This window comes from Ranitomeya variabilis, chromosome 6, assembly GCF_051348905.1.
Source record: "Ranitomeya variabilis isolate aRanVar5 chromosome 6, aRanVar5.hap1, whole genome shotgun sequence".
Lineage (NCBI taxonomy): Eukaryota > Metazoa > Chordata > Amphibia > Anura > Dendrobatidae > Ranitomeya > Ranitomeya variabilis.
In genome coordinates this window covers 127,135,035-127,161,073 of record NC_135237.1, presented here as the reverse complement: position 1 = coordinate 127,161,073, position 26,039 = coordinate 127,135,035, and the positions used below count along the sequence as shown (strand labels likewise).

The 26,039-nt window shown below is 43.7% G+C and overlaps 1 protein-coding gene across 4 annotated transcripts in view; it reads right to left on the bottom strand.

Moving 5' to 3' along the window:
* The window catches only part of CNOT10 (CCR4-NOT transcription complex subunit 10), a 136,052-nt gene that overhangs the window by 47,607 nt on the left and 62,406 nt on the right, over positions 1-26,039 (bottom strand). For all 4 annotated transcript variants that reach the window (XM_077268972.1, XM_077268974.1, XM_077268973.1 and 1 more), the window contains 6 exons: positions 25,656-25,773; positions 19,949-20,092; positions 14,926-15,128; positions 11,249-11,370; positions 10,303-10,479; positions 6,783-6,863 (listed from right to left, as the gene is read on the bottom strand). In XM_077268972.1, the coding sequence (XP_077125087.1) occupies positions 6,783-6,863; positions 10,303-10,479; positions 11,249-11,370; positions 14,926-15,128; positions 19,949-20,092; positions 25,656-25,773 (845 nt within the window). The remainder of the gene's footprint in view (positions 1-6,782; positions 6,864-10,302; positions 10,480-11,248; positions 11,371-14,925; positions 15,129-19,948; positions 20,093-25,655; positions 25,774-26,039) is intronic.

The following is a 26,039-nucleotide window of genomic DNA, read 5'->3' as shown; positions in this document are numbered from 1 at the left end:
CACCATGGAATTAATGGTGCTATATAAATAAATAATAATAATAATAATAGGCTTCACAGAAGACAGTCATTCATACTGTGTACTGCAAAATGTTGTTTTTTCAGTATATTACAAGCTTTATTGAATTAATGTCACTTAAAAAAAAAAAAAAAACTAGTTCCACAGAAAACAAACTCTCATAGCTAAGTGGTGAAAAATAATTGAAAAATAATAAAAATAAAAAAAAGATTATGGCTCTTGGCAGGAGAAGGAAATCAAATAATAAAAAAACAAGCTTAAAAACTAAACCTAGTTGCGTTGTTAATAGGTTTAAGTTAATGTGTCAGCAGGTTTTTGTCACCTAGTCTAAAGGCCCCGTCTCACATAGCGAGATCGCTAGCGAGATCGCTGCTGAGTCACTAGTTTTGTGACGCAACAGCGACCTCAGTAGCGATCTCGCTATGTGTGACACGTACCAGCGATCAGGCCCCTGCTGTGAGATCGCTGGTCGTGTCGGAATGGCCTGGACCTTTTTTTGGTCGTTGAGGTCCCGCTGACATCGCTGAATCGGTGTGTGTGACACCGATCCAGCGATGTCTTCACTGGTAACCAGGGTAAATATCGGGTTACTAAGCGCAGGGCCGCGCTTAGTAACCTGATGTTTACCCTGGTTACCAAAAAAAACAAACAGTACATACTCACCATCTGATGTCCGTCAGGTCCCTTGCCGTCTGCTTCCCACACTGACTGAGCGCCGCAAAGTGAAAGTGAAAGTACAGCACAGCGGTGACGTCACCGCTGCGCTCTGCTCTCACTGTACGGCGGCTCAGTCAGAGCAGGAAGCAGACGGCAAGGGACCTGACGGACATCAGATGGTGAGTATGTACTGTTTGTTTTTTTTGGTAACCAGGGTAAGCATCGGGTTACTAAGCGCGGCCCTGCACTTAGTAACCCGATGTTTACCCTGGTTACCCGGGTGCTGCAGGGGGACTTCGGCATCGTTGAAGACAGTTTCAACGATGCCAAAGTCGTTCCCCTGATCGTTGGTCGCTGGAGAGAGCTGTCTGTGTGACAGCTCCCCAGCGACCACACAGCGACTTACCAACGATCACGGCCAGGTCGTATCGCTGGTCGTGATCGTTGGTAAATCGCTATGTGAGACGGGGCCTTAAGGGTATGTTTCCACGTTCAGGATTGCATCAGGATTTGGTCAGGATTTTCCATCAGTATTTGTAAGCCTAAACCAGGAGTGGAACAATTAGAGGAAAAGTATAATAGAAACACATGCACCAATTCTACATTTATCACCCACTCCTGGTTTTGGCTTACAAATACTGACGTAAAATCCTGACCAAATCCTGAACGTGGACACATACTTTAAGAGAAGCATCACGTAGAGATAGAGACCCTGATTCCAGCAATGTGTCACTTACTGGCCGCTGTAGTTTTCATAAAATCATTGTTTTAATCAGCCAATTTTCAATTTGAATAAACTTTCTTCCATGTAGTCCTCCAAATTCATGAGCTCTATATAACCCTGCCATTTGCACTTTCTGCCTATGCACAGTTTACGCACAAAGCTGACAATCAGCACTGTGGGCGGGGTTATACAGGGCTCAGCTTCCAGAGAACGGGTGGATCTGCATTATTGAAAACAGCAATCTTATAAAAAACTGTAGCAAGCATCCCATCCCAGTAAGTGACAATACAGGAATCAGGGTTTCTTGCCCTACATCATTTTGTCCTCAGATGGGGAAAGGGGGGGGGGGGGGGGTGATGTTCATAAAAACCTGGTGAATGATTGCCTTTGAGGATCTGACCAATAAGGCAATGGAGCATGAATGACATCTGGATACACAAGTGGAGGAATGAAATACAAGCAGTAAGAGGAGCTGATAAATAAGCTTACAATATTGGATGAAACACCCACCATAGTGGGGACTGTAAATTGCTGCAGAATATGTTGGTTGTTACATAAATTCTAGCTGACAAATAATTATTCATTAAAATTATAATTAAAGGGGAATAGGATTCTCGTATTCTACATTCATCAAAAACTTTGCTGCTCTGCTTGAAAATATGTCTAAGTAAGAGCAGTTTCTTCCATTGGTACAATATAAAATGTTTGCTGCCACAAGGGGGCGCTCAGTGCGTATTGATTTACAGGTCTCTAAGGCTACGTTCACATTTGCGTTGTGCGCCGCAGCGTCGGCGCCGCAACGCACAACGCAAACAAAAACGCAGCAAAACGCATGCACAACGCTGCGTTTTGCGCCGCATGCGTCCTTTTTTTCATTGATTTTGGACGCAGCAAAAATGCAACTTGTTGCGTCCTCTGCGCCCGGACGCGGGCGCCGCAGGGACGCATGCGGTGCAAAACGCAAGTGCGACGCAAGTTCATGCGCCCCCATGTTAAATATAGGGGCGCATGACGCATGCGGCGACGCTGCGGCGCCGACCGCAAATGTGAACGTAGCCTTAACGAAGTCAATACAGGCAACACAACACATATACAAGCTTTGCAGGCAGTGACCAGCACCTAGTACACGGGTGGAGGACGAGGGCTAGGGGCCGCAGTCTGAGCACCCAAGGGCGACATGTACCTCTCCCCTGACCTAGCACGTACCTGTGACAGCCATGTGCACTGGTACTTCTAGATTTAAGTGTAAAGCAGGCAGCATTGGCTGCTTATTACAGGTCAGGGAACCCTTGATCTTCTTTACATAAAGTGTGCATAATAGATTTATCATTAATAAAATATTTATTTTACCTTTACAACAAAGTGAGTTCATGTCATTGTTTTAATCAGCTTTGTGATGTTTTAAACATCTGGACATGAATCGGTGTAACAAAGCAGAGGGCTGATCTTCTCAAAGCCAGAGAAGAGAATTTCTATCCATGGAAGAGCAATTTCCCCAACAGGAGCCTACAGCTTGCTGCATAAATCTGCAGCACCACGGGCCTCCCAGGCAAGAAAAGGATTACACTGAACTTCCACTTACTAACAAAATAGACTTGTATTCCCCCTTCATCGCCCCATGGCTGCCATGATCAGATCACTTGGTCATGACCTATTCAAACAAGACTTGCTTGTTCTCACACTTTAAAACGTATGGAATCTCAAAGTGCAGCCAGGTGATGCACAGACTTATTGAACCGTTGCCCAAGAGGAATGGAAAAGCTCTGCAGCTACTGAGGCGGGGACCATCCATGTGGGAATACTTCCTTCTCCTGCACCAGGGCCCCACAGAGCAGACAAGCCCACAGGCACCATACTGTAATGGTGCAGTGATGGAGGGACACACCAGTAAATCTAAGGCATCCCGGGTCAGGTTCAGTGTGCACATAGTAACCCCCACTGTAACAACAGCCCTCGCCACAGCCGCCCTGCACAGACAGGTCAATTATTCTGTCCCGCTAAGAGTGCGGAGGCATCTACAGTACAAACACATCACCTAATGGCAGATCTACAAAAATATTACAATTTCAAAGGCATGAAAGGATGGATCAAACAGTGCATATACTAAAGCCACTTATATAAAAAGAGAGGAACTAGAAAATAGATCCGTAACAAGTATTGTCATGGGCAAGCTGCCAAAGGTTAATAGGATATCCGTAGGATAGGCTATCAATATGAGATTGGTGGGAATCCGACGCTGGACACACTCACCAATCAGACGATAAAAGCTCCGACTGCAGGATGTAAACATTGAACAAAGCTGCAGAGCGCAGTTCCATTCAATATGTGGTGGCTGCTGCAGAGCGCAGCTCCATTCAATATGTGGTGACTGCTGCAGAGCGCAGCTCCATTCAATATGTGGTGACTGCTGCAGAGCGCAGCTCCATTCAATATGTGGTGACTGCTGCAGAGCGCAGCTCCATTCAATATGTGGTGACTGCTGCAGAGCGCAGCTCCATTCAATATGTGGTGACTGCTGCAGAGCGCAGCTCCATTCAATATGTGGTGACTGCTGCAGAGCGCAGCTCCATTCAATATGTGGTGACTGCTGCAGAGCGCAGCTCAATTCAATATGTGGTGGCTGCTGCAGAGTGCAGCTCCATTCAATATGTAGTGGCTGCTGTAGAGTGCAGCTCCATTCAATATGTAGTGGCTGCTGCAGAGTGCAGCTCCATTCAATATGTAGTGGCTGCTGCAGAGTGCAGCTTCATTCAATATGTGGTGACTGCTGCAGAGCCCAGCTTCATTCAATATGTGGTGACTGCTGCAGAGCCCAGCTTCATTCAATATGTGGTGACTGCTGCAGAGCCCAGCTTCATTCAATATGTGGTGACTGCGGCAGAGTGAAGTTCCATACTCTATGTGGTGCTGCTGCCAGGTACAGCTCCATTCAATATGTGGTGGCTGCTCCTGGGTGCAGCAGAGCAGCTCCATTCAATAAGTGGTGGCTGCTGCTGGGTGCAGCAGAGCAGCTCCTATTCTTCTCATTCTTAGTTAACACATAAAAACCTATGTGGAATCCCTATTATGTCTCTGTACAAAACAGAATTCCAATAAACTTGAGCATGATTTCTCTTTTTACAAGGAATGGGTCAACAGAACATGGTGCGGCCCGTGGGTCTCTGTTTCCAGCCCTTCAGCTGTATCGGTGTGCGGCTGGAAAGGAACAACCACCGGGACGGACGTGGGCTGCGGGCCGCAATTTGCCCAGCTTTGCATTATAATCTATATCTATCTATCTATCCAGACAGATAGAGATAGATGTGTATATATATATATATATATATATATATATATATATATATATATATATATATATATATATATATATATATATATATATATATATATATAATTGTCTAAGGGGTAATTCCTTCTTTCTGTCCGCAACTTCCGTAAGGAAATCCCGCGTCACTGATTGGTCTTGCCAGCTGCCTGTCATGGCTGCCGCGACCAATCAGCGAAGGGCACAGTCCGATTAGTCCCTCCCTACTCCCCTGAAGTCAGTGCCTGGCGCCCGCATACTCCCCTCCAGTCACTGCGAACACAGGGTTAATGCCAGCGGTAACGGACCGCGTTATGCCGCTGGTAACGCACTCCGTTATCACTGCTATTAACCCTGTGTGTCCCCAACTTTTTACTATTGATGCTGCCTATGCAGCATCAATAGTAAAAAGATGTAATGTTAAAAATAATAATAAAAAAAAAACCTGCTATTCTCACCCTCCGTAGTCCATCCAGGCGCACGTGGCTGCCACCATCTTCTGTTCCCAGCGAGACCGCTAAGTCATGTGGGTAATTTCGCAATGCATCCTGGGAACAGAAGATGGCGGCAGCCGCGCGCATCACCAGAGTTTCGCTGGATCCCGGAGGGTCAGTATATAACTATTTTTTATTTTAATTATTTTTTTAAACAGAGATATGGTGCCCACACTGCTGTATACTACGTGGCCAGTGTTAGATACTATGTGGGCTGTGTTTTGTACTGCGTGGGCTGTGCTATATATTACGTTACCTGTGTTTTATACTACGTCGCCTGTGTTATATACTTCGTGGCTGCTATATACTGTGTGGGCTGTGTTATATAGTACGTGGGCTGCATTATATACTGTTTGGGCTGTGTTATATACTGCGTGGCCACTGTTATATATTGAGTGGCCTGTATTAACGCATCGGGTATTCTACAATATGTATGTATGTATGCATGTATGTATATAGCAGCCACATAGTATACAGCACAGGCCACGTACTATTTGTCTGCTATATACTACATGGCTCCTATATACTACGTGGCCTGTGCTATATACTATGTGGCTGCTATTTACATACATACATATTCTAGAATACCCGATGCGTTAGAATCGGGCCACCATCTAGTAAACTATATCTGCACTAGGTGTACAAACTAGACCAGGACTTGATTACAGCATCTGAACATACGACTCACAGTAAGCACAGAATTTCTGAAGATATGGAATCACAATGATTGTTATAAAACTTTTAATTGCCTAGCAATAGAGAACTACGCAGTGTAAAGACTTTTTTCTGCTGCTTTTTTTTTTGCAAATAATTTGCTGCCTTTAACAGTTCAAACAAAGTGGATGTTGTTTCATGAACGATTGGGTCCATTGTGCATTTGAAGACACTGTTAAACTATGCATTTTTGCTGACTCTCTTTAAGCTTCTATTAAAACCTGAAAAAATGCATGTAAAAAACGAAGTTGCAATTGTAAGCGCAGAATTCTAGCGTTTTCATAAAAAAATGCATTGAAAAACATCAATAAAAGGCAAAAATGCATCAAAAACTGAAGAACCAAAACAGATTGCTATTGACTAATTTGCGATGGAAACCTGCAGGAAAAAAACTGCTGCATTTTTGCACATGGGAACATGGCCTTAAAAAGTGTGACTACAGCTTGGCTACAATTTTTTTTTTATATATATTTTTGAAGGTCCTTAAATTTCATGCAGATTGGTAGGGGTCCAGGTGCGGAGAACCCACATATTGCTGAAAAGCTCGCTCAGGAGGCAGAACGGCACAGCTGATGTCTGAACACGCTCACAGAGCGGAGAATGGAGTAAACAGAAAGATTGGACTGTAAGTGGCAAGTTTGTTGCAGAACTTTCTCTCCTACTCATCTGAATGAGGCCTGCAGAAATCTATTCATATTCTGCAGAAACAAATCCACTCAGATGAATCGCGCAGAATTTCAGGTCACAAATATTTCTGCAACTAGTCTGCCCCTGCAGTTACCCAAAATCCTCAAAGTCACGGATGTAGTCTGCAGTGACAGGTAAGTATATAAAAGCGACTAGTAATTAAAGAAGAATTACAAGTTAATACCTTAGATTTTCAAGTTCTTGCCGCTTCAGTGGTGCAGAAGGTGGAGCAGGAAGAAATTTATCACCTTCATGGTTTTTATTGCTGAAAGAAAAATGCAAAAAAAAATATTGTATTTTAGGGCTCCACAATTTGCCATTTAAAGTTTTCCGGTTTCATCAAATAAAAATGAGCGTGACCATTCAGAATCGTTGGCGCAGTAGCAGATGAATATTACGGCAAACCTTTTGGCTGCGGTCACAAAGCGCTCCACATCCGTCCAAGGGGTATCCGCTTTTATACCACTTCCTAAACATTGCAGGGGCTTTCATCATTTGGATTTGCTAACAGTTGCCTTCTACTGACCGCAGTGTTTCTCCAAATCCATGTGGCCATTAGCAATATACAACACATTAGCAATTCATTTCTATTGATGCAGCAGAAATCGTCTTTCGGAAAATGCTTCTCAGCACATGCACTGCAACCTTTATCTGGACGGGTTAAACCACCATTTGTTATCACTAGAGATGGGCGGGCACCTGGATGTTTAGGGCCGAACAGTTACAAAAAGTTCGGGTTCGGGTACCAGAACAGTACCCGGACCCCATTTAGTTGAATGGGGGCCTGAACATCCAGTGTTTGCAATGCTGTCATGTGCATGACAGCATAGCAAACACCGCTTCTGATCGGCGGCAAAATCATCCCCGCCAGTCAGAGAGCCGCGGTTCCCACGCTGTCAGTGTGAGCGCTCAGCTGTGATTGGAGGTATAAAGTTTACTTGCTGCCGCTAATACCAGCAGTTGATGGGTGTATTCATTAGCCGACTCTTGCGCTGTAAATAAATAAATACAAAACGGCTGAGCAGCTGTAGCTGCTATTTTTAGGCTGGGGGGCAATATCCATGGCCCCTTGCCAGCCTGAGAATACCAGCCCCCAGCTCTCTGCTTTAGCAAAGCTGGTTGTCAAAAATAAGAGGGACCCTACGCCGTTTTAATTATTTAAATACCGTACATATTCGAGTATAAGCCGAGATTTTCAGCCCACTTTTTTGGGCTGAAAATAACCCTCTCAGCTTATACCCGAGTCATACCCTGGGGTCGGCAGGGGAGGAGGAGCGGAGCTGTGTAATAATACTCACCTGCTCCTGGCGCGGTCCCTGCACATCTTTTCCCCGGCAGCTTCTTCCTGTAGTGAGCGGTCACATGGTACCGCTCGTTACAGTAATGAATATGGACCCCACTCCAATAGGGGTGGAGCTGCATATTCATTACTGTAATGAGCGTTACCATGTGACCGTTCACTACAGGAAGAAGCTGCCGACGCCGGGTAACAGACGTGCAGCGACGGCACCAGGAGCAGGTGAGTATAACGCAGCGCGCGATATTCACCTGCTCCCCGTTCCACCATCAGCGCCGCTGCGTCTTCCGCGTCCTCTGCAGTGACGCTCAAGTCAGAGGACGCGATTAGTGCGGGCCGCCCTCTGCCTGAACTTCGGTGCAGAGAACGGGAAGACACAGCGGCGGCCGGCACTGGAACACGGAGCAGGTGAATATAGCAAGTGCCGGGGGCCTGAGAGGTGAGCATGTGATTCTTTTATTTTTTTTAATCACAGCAACAGCATATGGGGCAAATATCTGTATGGAGCATCTTATGGGGCCATGTGCAGCATTATATGGGGCAAATATCTGTATGGAGCATCTTATGTGGCCGTGTGCAGCATTACATGGGGCAATTATCTGTATGGAGCATCTTATGGTCCATGTGCAGCATTATATGGGGCAAATATCTGTATGGAGCATCTTATGGGGCCGTGTGCAGCATTATATGTATGGAGCATCTTATGGTCCATGTGCAGCATTATATGGGGCAAATATCTGTATGGAGCATCTTATGGGGCCATGTGCAGCATTATATCGGGCAAATATCTGTATGGAGCCATGTGCAGCATTATATGGGGCAAATATCTGTATGGGGCCATGTGCAGCATTATATGGGGCAATTATCTGTATGGAGCATCTTATGGGGCCATGTGCAGCATTATATGGGGCAAATATCTCTATGGAGCATCTTATAGGGTCATGTGCAGCATTATATGGGGCAAATATCTCTATGGAGCATCTTATGGGGCCATAATCAGCATTTGTGCAGCATTATATGGGGCATATTTTAATATGGAGCATCTTATGGAGCCCATCATAAACTGTATGGAGCATTATATGGGGCGTATTTTGTATGGAGCATCTTATGGGGCCCATCATGAACTGTATGGAGCAGTATATGGGGCTCCTGATTCAATATGGATATTCAAAGACACAACCTACTGATGTCTCAATTAATTTTACTTTTATTGGTATCTATTTTTATTTTTGAAATTTACCAGTAGCTGCTACATTTTCCACCCTAGGCTTATACTCCAGTCATTAAGTTTTCCCAGTTTTTGTGGCAAAATTGTGAGGGGGGGGAGAGGGGGGGGTCGGCTTATACTCGAGTACATAAGGTAATTGAAAAATATGGTGTAGGGACCCCTCTATTCTCGATAACTAGCCTTGCTGAAGCTGACAGCTGAGGGTTGCAGCCCTTTTTAAAAAAAAAAATAAATAAAAAAAAAATTTATTTATTTAATGCGCAGGAGCGGCTGATGAAAACTCCCATCAGCCGCTCCTGCTCTCGCTGTTATTAGCGGCAGTAGGCGTCAGATGATGGGAGCTGTGGTCCCATCAGCTGACACCAGTGACCGGAGGTAAACTTTATACCTCAAATCACAGCCGAGTGCTCATGCTGTCTTTTGACAGCGTGGGAACCGCGGCTCTCTGACCGGCAGGAATGGTTTAACTGCCGATCAGAAGCGGTGTTTGCCACGCTGTCATGCACATGGATTTTTTTTTTCTTATTTCTCCCCATAAAGAGTTAATAAAAGTTAGGCAATCAGCTTTATATAGCTTAAAATGCGATACTGATGAATACAACTGGTCCGTTAAAAAAAAAAAAAAACAAGCCCTCATAATGCTGCTTTGACAGAAAAAATGCTATGACTCCTGGATGTGACAATGAAATAAAGTAAAAAAAATATATATATATATTTTTTGTTGGATTTCTTAGGGTATGTGCAGACAATCAATAAATGCTGCGGGCTGGATGCTGCGTACTTGTATAGCGTCCAACCCGCATCGTCTAGATGCTACAGCATAGCGGATGGGATTTCAAGAAATCCCATGCCCATTATGCGTCCACAAATGCCTGCAGATCACCTGCGGAGACGGACATGTGGCGCGTCTTTCCAGACCGCAGCATGTTTATCTTGAGGAGGAGCAAGCCTCCGCTAGACAAATCTCACCTGTACAATGTATTGGGCGCAGTGATTACGGATGGTTCAATGAACACATGCGGAATCACCTGTGATCAATAGCTGGTAGAGCTTTGGATGCAGCAGAGATGGGCGGCATCCAATGAGCTGCCAATTACTGACCGTGTTCACAAACCATTATAAGATTCACTGCAAAATTTGTTACAACTGAACTTACAGAATAAAGTTGGTAGCCGTTACCTGCATGCCTCCGTGCTCTCCCCACTGGAGTCTGTGTTGCCCATCTGACTGGTATTCTTTGCACCATTTTCTTTGTTACCATCTTGTTGGTCTTCAGGCAACAGAAGCAAAGCATTTCTTAAGCAAATCGCTGCAAACTCCATACTAGCTACTGGAATGGCTGAAGATTCCCCATCGCTAACACACAGAAAACAAAAATTATAAGGTTACAATACGAACGTAAATTATAAGCAGTCAATAAATAAATGCAATTTTTTTTGTTTCTGATTTTTTTTTTTTTTTTTTTTTTTTTATATACACCTACACAGTAAATTCTCTCCAAAAGATCACCACTGATGTGGAGTAGATTTTTCTAATAGATTTTTATCCAGTACATGACAGCAGGCTTACTAGTCCTCATCATTAGTTTTTTTTTTGGACTTTATCAAAACTGTACCTCGGGAGTGGTGCCACTAAAGTAAATTCCCTGGCCCTAGTATGACACTTACCAGGGTCCATCTTTATCTGTTCCCAGCACCGCTCCGATCATCTTCTACAGTTTGTGACCTGCCGGATTGCTCCAGTGTTCGCTGGGATAGCCGGAAGCCACAACTCAATGTAAATCTATCGCCATAGACTTATAGTGAGAGCTTGGGATTATTACCTCGGACTTCCAAAGGTCAAACAGGAGTTGTGGTCACAAGATAACAGATCAGGACCGGAGCGGTGCCGGGAAGAGCTGAAGACAGTGGCTGCTGAGTTTAATACTAGGGTGAGGGAACTTGGATTAATGGCAGCACTCCAGCCCTGAAATATATATATTTAAAAAAAAAAAAAAAAAAACACAACAGGGTGTGGTTCTCCCTTACCCTGCTCCGGTATAACCACAGCCTATATGCCATTTCTATGAAAGAACAATTGTTCACATTGACAACCTAGAAGCTTAAAAAATTAAAAACAATCTTACTTGTACAAGAGATTCTGAACGGATTGTGACGCTAGCACTATCTTCCGGTGATAACCCTGGCCCACTACAGATTGTACGATGCCCTTCTTGCTTGGAAGACCTTTTGTTTCCTGTTCAGGTGTCTGAAAGAAAAAGAAAATGGCTAACCTACAAGATAATGATGTAAAACGATAAACTGTTATATTTATAAATAGGTGCCTACATATTAGGAGTACATAAGAGCATGCCACTGTATTAGAACATGGTAAGGCCCATACCCCGCAGGATTTTGGAAAAACCATCCCAAACAGTGATCAGCTCAGCCTGTTGTGGTGCAGTAAACCCACCAGGTCTGGGCATAGACCTAGGGAAGAGAGGACTATTGCCGCGGCACGGTCACTGACAGCTCACAGTGCACAGATGTGCTGCACCGCCGGCTGTCAATAAAAGTGCAGATAGTGAGCGGTGCTGTGAGTGGCGACTGTAATCATTCCACACCCACCCCTGTGACTGAAAGCTGGCGGCTCCAGGAAGGAAAAAAGGTCATTTTCTTCCAACAGCTGCACTTTCAGTAAAGAGGCGAGGCAGCATGGCGAGGCTATTTACCTGTAGATTAACTCCATACCTGTGACCGGTCCCCATTTAAATCTGCCATACAGTTCCAGAGAGATGTCTGTAGGCTGCTCTGCATTACTTCCTATTGAGCGTTGCCCCCTTAGTAATGACTATAACACTTTGAAGTAAATAAAAAAGCCTGTATCTCTGAAACCATATGGCGGATTTAAAAAAAACCCAAAATGGAATACTTAGCGGAGCGCAAGGAATAAAGACTAGCCATTTCTAACTTGGTGACCCATCCTCTTTTCAACTACCTGTAAGCCTTAAAACTGCCGACAGATGCAGTCTAACTATACATGTGTCTACGGCTGGACTAAAATGCCCATAATTCCTAATAGGACAGAACAGTAGCGTTCGCACATTTTGATATTTCATTTGTCTTTTCTGCTTTTGGGAGAGAAACTGAATTCATATCCAAAAAAGATCCGATGCATAAATGTAATGATCAGGGTCACACTGATTATTCCAGGTCCATCTGGGTTTCAGCAGGTGTTCATTATTAAAATGGAGTGGTGGAGGAAGGGAGCAGCAGGCAAAACTTTTTTTTTTTTTAAGTTTTTAAGACTGACAACAGAAATCCAAAGAGATCCCTTAACAATCAGCGGGCCTCCCTGCTTCTATTTGCATCTGCTATGCAACAAATGACTTTGAAAAATAAAAAAGGTTTGTCCTATTCTTTTTACTACGGGCCTACAAACAAACAGGCAGGCAGTTGTCAACAAAGGTAACTAGCTGCCTGTTTTACCCAGCTGGCTCAAAGATGTCACTGACCGCTCCTGTCAGCGAGTCAGCTGCTCCATATCATCAGACGGCTATTAATTTTTCGGGCTCCCCTGTTAGTGGGACATGACTGCCGGCGTCATGCTGATTGTCAGTTGGCTGCCTGTCAGTTCTCGGGCCCATATTATTATTAGGACCATCACAAATGTCAATGTGGCCTAATTTGCCTACATGTTTAACAAGAGGAACAAGTAAGTCATAGGACCACCACTACAGCCCACCCATTGCCTGCACTGCTTGATTTAAGAAGAACAGTTATACAGCATCACCGAAGACATTTTTGGATGTAGGTATGTGCCGGTTATCTTGGCAATATGTTAGCAAAGTCCTCTCAGAACTATCGTATGTAATTGTATGAAGAGTTAAAGGAAATAAAATCTATGCATTCACTACAGCACATATAAAAGGAACAGATGTAGATGAAAAACAGTAAATGATGAGAGATGATCAAAATGTGGATATTGGTGTATAATACTATAGTTGTGGTTTCACAGCAACATATTATTGCCTTTTCTACAAAACAATGAAATACATATTAAAAAGAAAGATAATGGGGTTTCCTGTATCGATGACGACTATGTATAGGCTCCGAGTTGAGAGTGTCTTGTCGGTCAGGGAAGAAGACTGATACATGTGCGCCCCCTGCTGGCTGTAATCCAGGAAGCACATCTCGGAGGCATTTATCTATATAATTGTCTAAGGGTCACTTCCGTCTGTTTGTCTGTCACGGAAATCCCACGTCGCTGATTGGTCGCGGCTGGCCACGACCAATCAGCGACGGCCACAGTCCGGTGGCGAATTCGCCCTTCCCTACTCCCCTCCAGTCAGTGTCCCCTCCCTACTCCCCAGTCAGTGCCCCCATTGCGGTTTAGCAGTCCGTTAAACGGACTGCTTTACACCACGGCATAACGCGGTGTAATGCAGTCTGTTAACGCTGCTATTAACCCTTTGTGACCAACTTTTTACTATTGATGGTGCCTATGCAGCATCAATAGTAAAAAGATCTAATGTTAAAATAAAAAAAAAAAAAATCATTATATTCTCACCTTCCGGCACCTTTCCATTCCGGTCCCTAGAATGCATAGCGGCAATGACCGGAGATGACGTAGCGGTCTCGTGGGCTATATACTACGTGGCTGTGCTATATACTACGTGGGCTGTTGCTATATACTACGTGGGCTGTGCTATATACTGCGTGGCCTGTGTTATATACTGCGGGGCCTGTGTTATATACTGCGTGGGCTGTGCTATATACTACTATACATATTCTAGAATACCTGATGCGTTAGAATCGGGCCACCATCTAGTAATAAATATAAGGGACAGGCAGAATAGTAGCTTCTCAGAAAAATAGGATCATTCCTACATTTCCTTAAACACAATCTGTCACCAGGCTTTTGCCACGAATCAGAGAGTAATATAAGGTATACAGAGAGACTCTGATTCCAGCTATGTCACTTACTGGGCTGCTTGCTGTAATTTTATAAAATCACTGTTTTATCAGAAGGCGATTATCACTAGAGAACTAGAAAAACCTGTTGCAAGCAGCCCTCCACATTCATGAACCCTGTATAACTCCACTTCCACCATGGATTGGCAGCTTTCTGTGCACACTGTGCATAGGCAGAAAGCTGCCAATGAGTGGTGTGGGTGGGGTTATAAAGAGCTCAGTGTTCAGAGAAATGCTAAATCTAAAGCTAAAACAGTGTTTTGTTTTTTTCAATACTGCAGCAAGCAGCCCAGTAAAAGATACATCACTGGAATTAGAGTCGCTGTCCCTATGTTATGCTGCTCTTACATGGGGTAGCAATAACATGTAACGTCTTGTATCTTCTCTATTTTCACTAGCACTACTTTTACATAACTCACCATATAGAAGGATTCATATATTTTAATTTCTTAAGACTATCACAAAAGAGCATCCTGAGAATAAATTTTTTAGGATTCCGGGCTATAAAATGGACATTGCTGCCATTTACATAATCCCTGGATAACGAAGTTCACCATGAAATGCCTTCTGTCGTCATGGAACATCCAGAGGTCACAGGAATTTCAGACAAAGAAGAGAAAAGGTTCAACTGGGGATAGGAGATGACGGCACACTTGAGTATCACAAACTAAAGTAGGATATATAGTAGATGTATACAAACAAAGAGAGAGACTAAAGAAAAAAAGGCATTTTCTTCCATTTCTAGGTGTTCAGGAGTTGAAGAAAATAAGAGCAAAAATGTAAGAGTGTGTAAGTACAAGTGTACATTTCGCTGATGATCTCAGAGCAGAGGTATGACTTGGTCACCTACCCCTTTATTGGCAGCTATGCAGCACTCCGCTAACCTCAGCCAGAGCCGCGGGTTGGAGTGATAAACCTGAACAGCTTCGATCAAACACTCAAAGGCTGCCAGCGGCCTGCCGATGTGCAGGAGCTGAATGCCACAGTTATACAGCAGCTCGTAGCGTTTGTTGGTCAACAGCGTGCACATCGGTCTGCCTGAAAACTTCCTTCCTGTAAAATACAAGAACAATACTTGTAAATCACACTGGACAGGTCTTTTATCATAATCATAAAATAGGCAAAACTGCAAAGTGCAGTAAAAACAAGAAACTTTACAATTTAACTCTTCGTAAAAACACTCTTCGTTCTCAAGGAGGAAGGGATTTTTAGCTTTATTATTTACCACTTGTTGCCTAGTTACTGACCATTTATACAGTTTATCAGAGGTGGCCAGTTTCCTAGGCAACGAGCACAGGCTCTTTTCTATAGAGCTTGCAAGCACTGCTCAGAAACTGGCTGGATCCGGTCAGCGTCCGTGCTCCGGCATTCCTCTGATGCTGCAGAGGAAGAGCTGACCCTGCTGGCAGCATCGGACAGTGAACAGATCAGACCAGCGGCTCAGCCATGCTGCCAGCTTACACTTATACAGCTCTGGCAAAAATTAAGAGACCACTGCAAAATGTTCAGTTTGTCTGATTGTTCTCTTTATAGGTATATTTTTGAGTAAAATGTAAATTGTTCATTTATTCTATAAACTTCTGACAACATGTCTCCGAATTTCCAAGCAATATATTTTGCATTTTCTTTTCTGAAAAGGAGAAATGGTCAAAATTAAAAAAAAACAAAAAAAAAAAACCCAGTGCTTTTAAACTTCAAATAATGCAAAGAAAACTAGTTCATAATCATTTAGAAACAACAATACCAATGTTTTAACTCAGGAAGAGTTCAGAAATCAATATTTGGTGGAATAACCATGATTTTTAATCACAGCTTTCATTCGTATTGGCATGCTTTCCACCAGTCTTTCACACTGCTTCTGGTGCAAAAATGTAAGCAGTTCTTCTTTGTTTGATGGCTTGTGACCATCCATCATCCTCTCGATTACATTCCGATTTCTAACAAGTTTGTCTTTTAGATTGGGACACCGTCTATAGGTGACAGCGGTAGGCGTCGATCACCTCTGTTATGTCTCTATCAGATGCTAACACGGACGCAGGAAGTGAAGCAGACCGTGTCCTATCTGTGGCCCGCTCCTCCGCACCCATGTTTTACCTTGTTTCAATAAAGAAAAGCTTTATGGGACTTAAGAGGGCCACTCATTCATCTGTTTCTACATATTCGGCATACACCCACTGATGTGGGGAGACAGTGTCCGCACAGGAATGTTACAACAGGCATGGCTTTCTCCATCAATGCAGCATCTCTGCTGAATATGGTTTGGGTTTAGCCAGGACACATCACGAATGCACTGAACCCACTATGGTGAGAACACTGGTGGATTTTCCATTTAAAAGCATCATGTACACTTGGAAATGTTTCTATCATTATAAAGAAGCATTGTTTGTGCCGACTGCTTGTTCTATGTTTCAATTCACTGCACATTGAGCACTGAACTTTAACCCCTTCACCCCCGGAGCTTTTTCCGTTTTTTCGTTTTCGTTTTTCGCTCCCCTCCTTCCCAGAGCCATAACTTTTTTATTTTTCCGTCAATATGGCCATGTGAGGGCTTATTTTTTGCGGGACGAGATGTACTTTTGAACAATACCATTGGTTTTACCATGCCGTGTAACAGAAAACGGGAAAAAAATTCCAAGTGTGATGAAATTGCAAAAAAAGTGCAATCTCACACTTGTTTTTTGATTGGCTATTTTGCTAGGTTCACCAAATGCTAAAACTGACCTGCCATTATAATTCTCCAGGTCATTACGATTTCATAGACACCTAACATGTCTAGGTTATTTTTTATCTAAGTGGTGAAAAAAAATTCCAAACTTTGCTAAAAAAAAAAAAAAAAAAAATTGCGTGATTTTCCGATACCCATATCGTCTCCAATTTTCATGGTCTGGGGTCAGGTGAGGGCTTATTTTTTGCGTGCCGAGCTGGCGTTTTTAATGATACCATTTTGGTGTAGATACGTTCTTTTGATCGCCCGTTATTGCATTTTAATGCAATGTCGCGGCGAACAAAAAACGTAATTTTGGCGTTTTGATTTTTTTTATCGCTACGCCATTTAGCGGTCAGGTTAATCCTTTGTTTTTATTGATAGATCGGGCGATTCTGAACGCGGTGATACCAAATATGTCTAGGTTTGATTTTTTTTTAATTATTTTATTTTGATTGGGGCGAAAGGGGGGTGATTTAAACTTTTATATTTTTTTTATTTTTTTAATATTTTTAAACACTTTTTTTTCTTAATTTTGGCATGCTTCAATAGCCTCCATAGGAGGCTAGAAGCATGCACAACTCGATCGGCTCTGCTACATCGAGGTGAAATACAGATCACCTCTATGTAGCAGAAATGGTCGTGTACTTTGAGCGCCGACCACAGGGTGGCGCTCAAAGCATTCGGCCATCAACAACCATAGAGGTCTCAAGGAGACCTCTGGTTGTTATGGCGATGTACTGCTGACCCCCGATCATGTGACGGGGGTCAGCAGTGCGAGCATTTCCGGCCGCGCGGCCGGGAGCGCTAGTTCAATGCCGCTGTCAGCGCTTGACGGCGGCATTTAACTAGTTAATGGGCGCGGGCGGATCGCGATTCCGCTCGCGCTCATTGCGCGCACATGTCAGCTGTACAAAACAGCTGACATGTCGCGGCTTTAAGGTGGGCTCAGCGCCGGAGCCCACCTTAAAGCAGGGGATCTGCCAGCTGACGTACTATTCCGTCAGCTGGCAGAAAGGGGTTAACCTTGCACAATAAATTTATAATGCCTGTGAGTTAGAGTACATAACCAAGAGCTGTAGATTTAAGGCCATTGGTCATTATCAGGTTAAACAAAAATAATAATAGGAAAAATAACTGATGTAGGACAAAAAACACAGGGTCCGATTTATCAAGGCCGGCGTTGTTCACACTGATCTTGATGAGGAGGTGTGATGAACTAAGACGCTCCTGATTTATGAATATGTACAGTGGGTACGGAAAGTATTCACACCCCTTTAAATTTTTCACTCTTTGTTTCATTGCAGCCATTTGGTAAATTCAAAAAAGTTCATTTTTTTCACATTAATGTTCATTCTGCGCCCCATTTTGACTAAAAAAAACCCCACAGGAATGTAGAAATTTTTGCAAATTTCATAAAAAAGAAAAACTGAAATATCACATGGTCATATGTATTCAGACCCTTTGCTCAGACACTCATATTTAAGTCACATGCTGTCATTTCCTTGTGATCCTCCTTGAGATGGTTCTACTCCTTCATTGGAGTCCAGCTGTGTTTAATTAAACTGATTGGACTTGATTTGGAAAGGCACACACCTGTCTATATAAGACCTCACAGTACATGTCAGACCAAATGAGAATCATGAGGTCAAAGGAACTGGCCAAGGAGCTCAGAGACAGAATTGTTGCAAGGCACAGATCTGGCAGAGGCTACAAAATAATTTCTGCAGTACTCAAGGTTCCTAAGACCACAGTGGCCTCCATAATCCTTAAATGGAAGAAGTTTGGGACCACCAGAAGTCTTCCTAGACCTGGCCGTCCAGCCAAACTGAGCAATCCTGGGAGAAGAGCCTTGGTGAGAGCGGTAAAGAAGAACCCCAAGATCAATATGGCTGAGCTCCAAAGATGCAGTAGGGAGATGGGAGAAAGTTCCACAAGTCAACTATCACTGCAGCCCTCCACCAGTAGGGCCTTTATGGCAGAGTGGCCTGACGGAAGCCTCTCCTCAGTGCAAGACATAAGAAAGCCTGCATAGAGTTTGCTAAAAAAACAAATGAAGGACTCCCAGACTATGAGAAATAAGATTCTCTGGTCTATAGGGGTGTTTTTCAGCTGCAGGGACAGGAAAACTGGTTGCCATTGAAGGAAACATGAATGTGCCCAAGTACAGAGATATCCTGGATGAAAACCTCTTCCAGAGTGCTCTGGACCTCAGAATTGGCAGAAAGTTCACCTTTCAACAAGACAATGACCCTAAGCACACAGCTAAAATAATAAAGGGTGGCTTCAGAACAACTCTGTGACCATTCTTGACTGGCCCAGCCAGAGCCCTGACCTAAACCCAATTGACCATCTCTGGAGACCTGAAAATGGCTGTCCACCAATGTTCACCATCCAACCTGACAGAACTGGAGAGGATCTGCAAGGAAGAATGGCAGATGATCCCCAAATCCAGGTGTGAAAAACTTGTTGCATCATTCCCAAGAAGACTCATGGCTGTACTAGCTCAAATTCCATCATCAGTCCCTGCTGGAGTAAGATTTGTGGAATAGCAAACTACGCCGCTGTCATGAATTAACGAGCAGCAGTTGCCATGCTGCGTTCTTCCCCAGGTTTGCCCACTTTGCAGAAATTGGTTTACGAAAGCTTCGAGTTGTGCCAAAATTGTGTGACTTTTCAAAGTTTTTTTTTATGCCATAGTACTGAGTAAACGTTTTGATGAACAGAGCCCACAGAGATCCAGGGAAAGATGCTCTCGAATGGGAATTTCATGAACAATATATGTATTTAATAAAACATGCATGTGAACAGGTTTTCTATGAAAAAGTATAAAGTCCAGAAAAGTTCTACAGGAATTGTGACACCTGGATATTTTTTCCCTACATGTCAGCCATCACACCGTTTTTCTGTTACTGCACAGCATGGCATGTTACACTATTCAGCCATGCAATAAGCATTTCCATCTGGAGAAACAACGTTCATGAAAGTCATCTCCACCTCCGATCTATACTGCTAATTGCCTAGCTCCTATATTCTACAGTAATTATCTATTGATTGTTTAAATTGTTTATTACAAATATTAATGGACAGAACCGTAGGAGAAACCCTAATGTGGACAAAGACTCATTCCAGCAATAAGATTACATGAAGAACATAGGCCGGCTGTCACCTTGGTCTGGGGTTGATAACTGGGCACAAGCGTTATCGTTTTCCTGGATAGCCTTTTTAAAATAGAAAAGTCCTAAATTGTGTTTTCCCATAGCAAAATGGATGCACCCGAGATTGTTCCAAAACATACAGCGAACACATTCACCTAAAATTGAAAAGACAAAACATGAGAACAGAAAGCTAAACATAGATCACATGTAAATAGTTACAGACAAAAAGCAGTAATCATATCCCAGGAAAGAACATGGCGGCGTCTGGAGTAATGCATCCATCACCTATGGGAATCCTGTATGAATGGCGTACAGCAGAGCCCTGAAAGCCACATCCGGCCCTGCGGCTGGTCCAATCTGGCCCACGACAGCCGAAGGGATGAAACGCCCTTGCCCGCTGTCAGAATGCTCGGAACTGGAGCAAGTAGAGTAATGTGTGTGTATGGGAAGTGTGCTTGTATATAGGGGCAATGTGGGGGCTGATACTGCATATAGGGGGGCTATGTGGGGGCTCACACTGTATATAGAGAGGCTATGTGAGGTCTCACACTATATACAGCGGGCTATGTGGGAGGCTATACTGTATATAGGAAGCTGTGTGGGGGTTCATTCTGTACATATGGGTCTCACTGTATATAGAAAGGCTATATGGGTGCTCACACTATAGGGGGCTCATAAGTTGCTAATATTACGATTATTACACCTACTACATATTGGGATAGGCTATTGGACATGGGAATACCGCTTTAATGGTAAGCCATCACCAGAAAATGCCCTATTGTTGAAACTAGAGCTTTGGGTTACATGATTTTTCTTCTAATTATTTGTAAAAAAAAAAGGTTCATATCACAATTTTTACATAAAAATAAAATTAATAATCCTGCTATTTTCACACAGGTCACTGGGGCCATTTTAGACTAACTTCCTGTCCTATTAAGAACAGTTTTCAGCAAGGCTTCTCATCATTACAGGCAGGATTACAATGCCCGGTAACATCTATGCACAGCTGATAACATAGAATCCAACAATCACAAGCGACAAATTCAGAGCTGACACACCACCCCCTTCCATCGCAATGACCTTTGCACACGCTCATTAGATGCTTCAATACAAAAGTATTAGTCAGTCTATTGCTGCTAATGTACATGTGAATATTCGTAAAAAAACTGAAAGTTAGAGTCTAAAATAGCCACAGTGGCCGGTGTTAAAATTGCAAGATTTCTAATTTATATTTTTAATTAAGATTGTGTTCTTTAGGAAACAAAAACACTGCCAAAATAAAAAAGCATAACACACTTTACAATAAAGCCCGATTTAAACAATAGACCATTTTCTGATGATAGTTTCCACTTAATATTTCTGCTGAATAGTGACCCTATTGGAATTCAATGGAGCCAATATGCAGCTTTTCAGTGAGGAAACCACAGTAATAATTAATATGCTGCGGGAAAAAATGGATATTGCTAGCTTAGAATACCTATAAAGTTTGATCCTGCTGCCATTTACTTTAGTTGTACAAATCTATAGCAGTGCTATATTAATACTATAGTTTCATTGGTTTGAAACGTTTTTTCAAAATAAAACGGGAATGAACTGCATCGAAGTACGAACAGGATTAATAAAGAAGTGCAGAGTGTGACAGACAATATGCTGGGAATGTAGTGATGGGGGGAGAAAAGGAGTGCTTAATGCAGAACTCATAAGATGCTCCTGAGAACGTCGCCCTCAGGAAGCTCTGAAACTGCAGGGCATTACTCTTATAAGAGGAGAGAATGGAAATCAATGATGTGGAAATGTAGCTATTAAAGTACATTGCAGCTTGTTCACCGTCTCAAAGAATAAATGTTAGCTGATGGCGAGTTAATATCGATCCTAACAGAAAAGGAATACAAACAATTACAGAAGTCATGCAAAAACTGCGCCGTCTCTTTAAGAACGCCGTTTCCGAGAACCAGTCAGCAAACGATAGACAAGGCCCAATGGAAACTGCATTTAAAATATCATGAGAAGTGCACTTCAATGCAAAAACATCCAGTTTACATGGTGATTCCACCAAGGTCAAGACTTTCAATACACACTGCAGTGATGCAATGCGGGCACTAGCTACCAAAGCAATGAAATGCTCAGAAATGTATTACCTAGCAGGTACCAAAAACCAAATTTGTACTCCTTATGTGGTTATATGGGGTAAACAGTTTAAATGTAAATCACGGCTCTTTTTGGACTAGTTGTAAACAGTGCAGGATTGGGGATCCCTTCCTAACCTGAATCACTGCAGAACTAAAGATGCAAAAACGTCTTTATTCACAGATTGTGCAAGGCATAACGGACTGGGGGAAAATGTTTTTCGGTCATTACACTATGTTCCAAATTATTATGCAAATGACATTTTTCTCGGATTTTCCTAAATGGTTGGTGCAAATGACAGTCAGTCTAATAAAAGTAATCACCCGATAGAGTATACATCGAATTTTATTGAAGAAACCTCCCAATGATAACAGTATAATCTCTAAAATGAATAAAAACTCAAAATGCACTGTTCCAAATTATTAGGCACAGTAGAATTTCTAAACATTTGATATGTTTTAAAGAACTGAAAATGCTCATTTGAAGAATTTGCAGCATTAGGAGGTCACATTCACTGAACAAAAAAGCTATTTAACTCCAAAACATCCCAACAGGCCAAGTTACATGTTAACATAGGACCCTTCTTTGATATCATCCTCACAATTCTTGCATCAATTAAACTTGTAAGTTTTTGGAGAGTTTCTGCTTGCATTTCTTTGCATGAAGTCAGAATAGCCTCCCAGAGCTGCTGTTTTGATGTGAACTGCCTCCCACCCTCATAGATCTTTTGCTTGATGATACTCCAAAGGTTCTCTATAGGGTTGAGATCAGGGGAAGATGGTGGCCACACCATGAGTTTATCTCCTTTTATGCCCATAGCAGCCAATGACTCAGAGGTATTCTTTGCAGCATGACAGCATGAGATAGTGCATTGTCATGCGTGAAGATGCTTCTGCTCCTGAAGGCACGTTTCTGCTTTTTATACCATGGAAGAAAGTTGTCAGTCAAACTCTATACACTTTGCAGAGGTCAATTTCACACCTTCAGGAACCTTAAAGGGCCCTACCAGCTGTTCTGGACCAAAACATGACTCCTCCACCGCCTTGCTGACGTCGCAGCCTTGTTGGGACATGGTGGCCATCCACCAACCATCCAGGGTTGCTCGACACTCATCAGTAAACAAGACTGCTTGAAAAATAGTCTTCATGTATGTCTGGGCTCACTGCAACCATTTCTGCTTGTGATCACTGTTTAGGGGTGGCCGAATAGTAGGTTTATGCACCAAAGCAAGCCTTTGAAGGATCCTACACCTTGAGGTTTGAGGGACTCCAGAGGCACCAGCAACTTCAAATAACTTTTTGCTGCTTTGTAATGGTATTTTGGCAGCTGCTCTCTTAATTCAATGAATTTGTCTGGCAGAAACCTTCCTCAATATGCCTTTATCTGCATGAACTCTGTTTCATTCATAAATCTCTTCATAGTATGATGATCACTCCTAAGTTTTCGTGAAATATCTAATGTTTTCAAACCTTGTCCAAGGCATTGCACTATTTAACACTTTTCAGCAGCAGAGAGATCCTTTTTCTTTCCCATATTGCTTGAAACCTGTGGCCTGCTTAATAATGTGGAACATCATTTTCAAGTAGTTTTCCTTTAATTAGAATCACCTGGAAAACTAATTACCACATGTGTTTAAGATTGATTTCAGTGATCCATTGAGCCCTGAGACACAATACCATCCATGAGTTTATTTGAAAAACAAAATGATTAAATCTTTATGACACTTAAATCCAATTTGCATAATAATTTGGAACACAGTGTAGATCATCTGTATGCCAGAAAAGAAGGTAAAGAGAACATGTAGTAAATATCGGATAGCAAAGTAATTGCTGGAGAGGAGTGGGGTAAAACTTTCCTAGCCGAGGTGTCTGGACAGGAGGCGTCTGCTACACGCAGCTGCTCTCCCTGCCATACAGGCTACACGCAGCTGCTCTCCCCGCCATACAGGCTACACGCGGTGAAGGCTCTCCCCGCCATACAGGCTACACGCAGCTGCTCTCCCCGCCATACAGGCTACATACGCGGTGAAGGCTCTCCCCGCCATACAGGCTATATACGTGGTGAAGGCTCTCCCCGCCATACAGGCTAAATACGCGGGGTGAAGGCTCTCCCTGCCATACAGGCTACATGCGGTGAAGGCTCTCCCCGCCATACAAGCTACATGCGGTGAAGGCTCTCCGTGCCATACAGGCTACACACGCGGTGAAGGCTCTCCGTGCCATACAGGCTACACACGCGGTGAAAGCTCTCCCCGCCATACAGGCTACACGCAGTGAAGGCTCTCCCCGCCATACAGGCTACACACGCGGTGAAGGCTCTCCATGCCATACAGGCTACACACGCGGTGAAGGCTCTCCATGCCATACAGGCTACACACGCGGTGAAGGCTCTCCGTGCCATACAGGCTACACACGCAGTGAAGGCTCTCCGTGCCATACAGGCTACAGACGCGGTGAAAGCTCTCCCCGCCATACAGGCTACATGCAGTGAAGGCTCTCCCCGCCATACAGGCTACATGCGGTGAAGGCTCTCCCCACCATACAGGCTACATGCGGGTGAAGGCTCTCCGTGCCATACAGGCTACACAGGCAGCGAAGTCTCTCCCCACCATACAGGCTACATGCGGGTGAAGGCTCTCCGTGCCATACAGGCTACAAGCGGTGAAGGCTCTCCCCGCCATACTACAAGTAGTGAAGGCTCTCCTCGCCATACAGGCTACAAGTAGTGAAGGCTCTCCATGCCATACAGGATACACAGGCGGTGAAGGCTCTCCCCGCCATACAGGCTACATGCGGAGAAGGCTCTCCCCGCCATACAGGCTACATGCGGAGAAGGCTCTCCCCGCCATACAGGCTACATGCGGTGAAGGCTCTCCCCGCCATACAGGCTACATGCGGTGAAGGCTCTCCCCGCCATACAGGCTACATGCGGTGAAGGCTCTCCGTGCCATACAGGCTACACGCGGTGAAGGCCCTCCCCGCCATACAGGCTACACACGCGGTGAAAGCTCTCCCCGCCATACAGGCTACACGCGGTGAAGGCTCTCCCCGCCACACAGGCTACACGCGGTGAAGGCTCTCCCCGCTATACAGGCAGGCTACATGCGGTGAAGGCTCTCCCCACCATACAGGCTACACACGCGGTGAAGGCTCTCCGTGCCATACAGGCTACACACGCGGTGAAGGTTCTCCGTGCCATACAGGCTACACACGTGGTGAAGGCTCTCCGTGCCACACAGGCTACACACGCGGTGAAGGATCTCCCCGCCATATACAAGGCGGCAGTTCTCCCCTGTACATTACAGTCAATCAATTGACTTCAGAGGGAACTATGTAATACAGGGTCAGCTAATTATTACTAGGTTTTATGGACGCGCTATGAAAATTAGCAGCCAGCAATGACTACTTGTGGGGTCAGGGCCACAGAAAACGCATCTAGACACTGGCAAGGGTCTCAGAGGTGTCTCTCATCGTGTATATATGGTATAGTCTATGGATACGAGATAGGAATACTGATGTGAAGAGAATTATTCCTATGTACCTCCCATGTGCCACTAAACACTATGGTTAAACAAATACATAAACTCCTTACCAGTTTTCATGAAACCTGGATGTTCCGAAATATTTGAAGAGTTCAGTAATTTCACAGCTTTTCGATAGTTGCCTCTGAGGTACTCAAAATTACTTTTTAAGAACAATGAGGGTGCAGACTAAAAAGAAGCAAAAATATAAGAGAAGCTTTCTAAACAAACTCAATGAAATGAAATATAAATTAAACTTTAAAAGGGGTTGTTCAATTGAGCATACCCTCCTTTAATACTGTAGTCCCCCAAGTAATAAAAAAACCAAAATAACTTATACTCACCTCCAACACCGGTGATATCGGCACAGGGTCCCCTAATGCTTACATGAGATTTATATGCTATGTGAGCGCTGCAATCAATCAGTGGCAGTTAATGGGATGCTTTGCTCACAC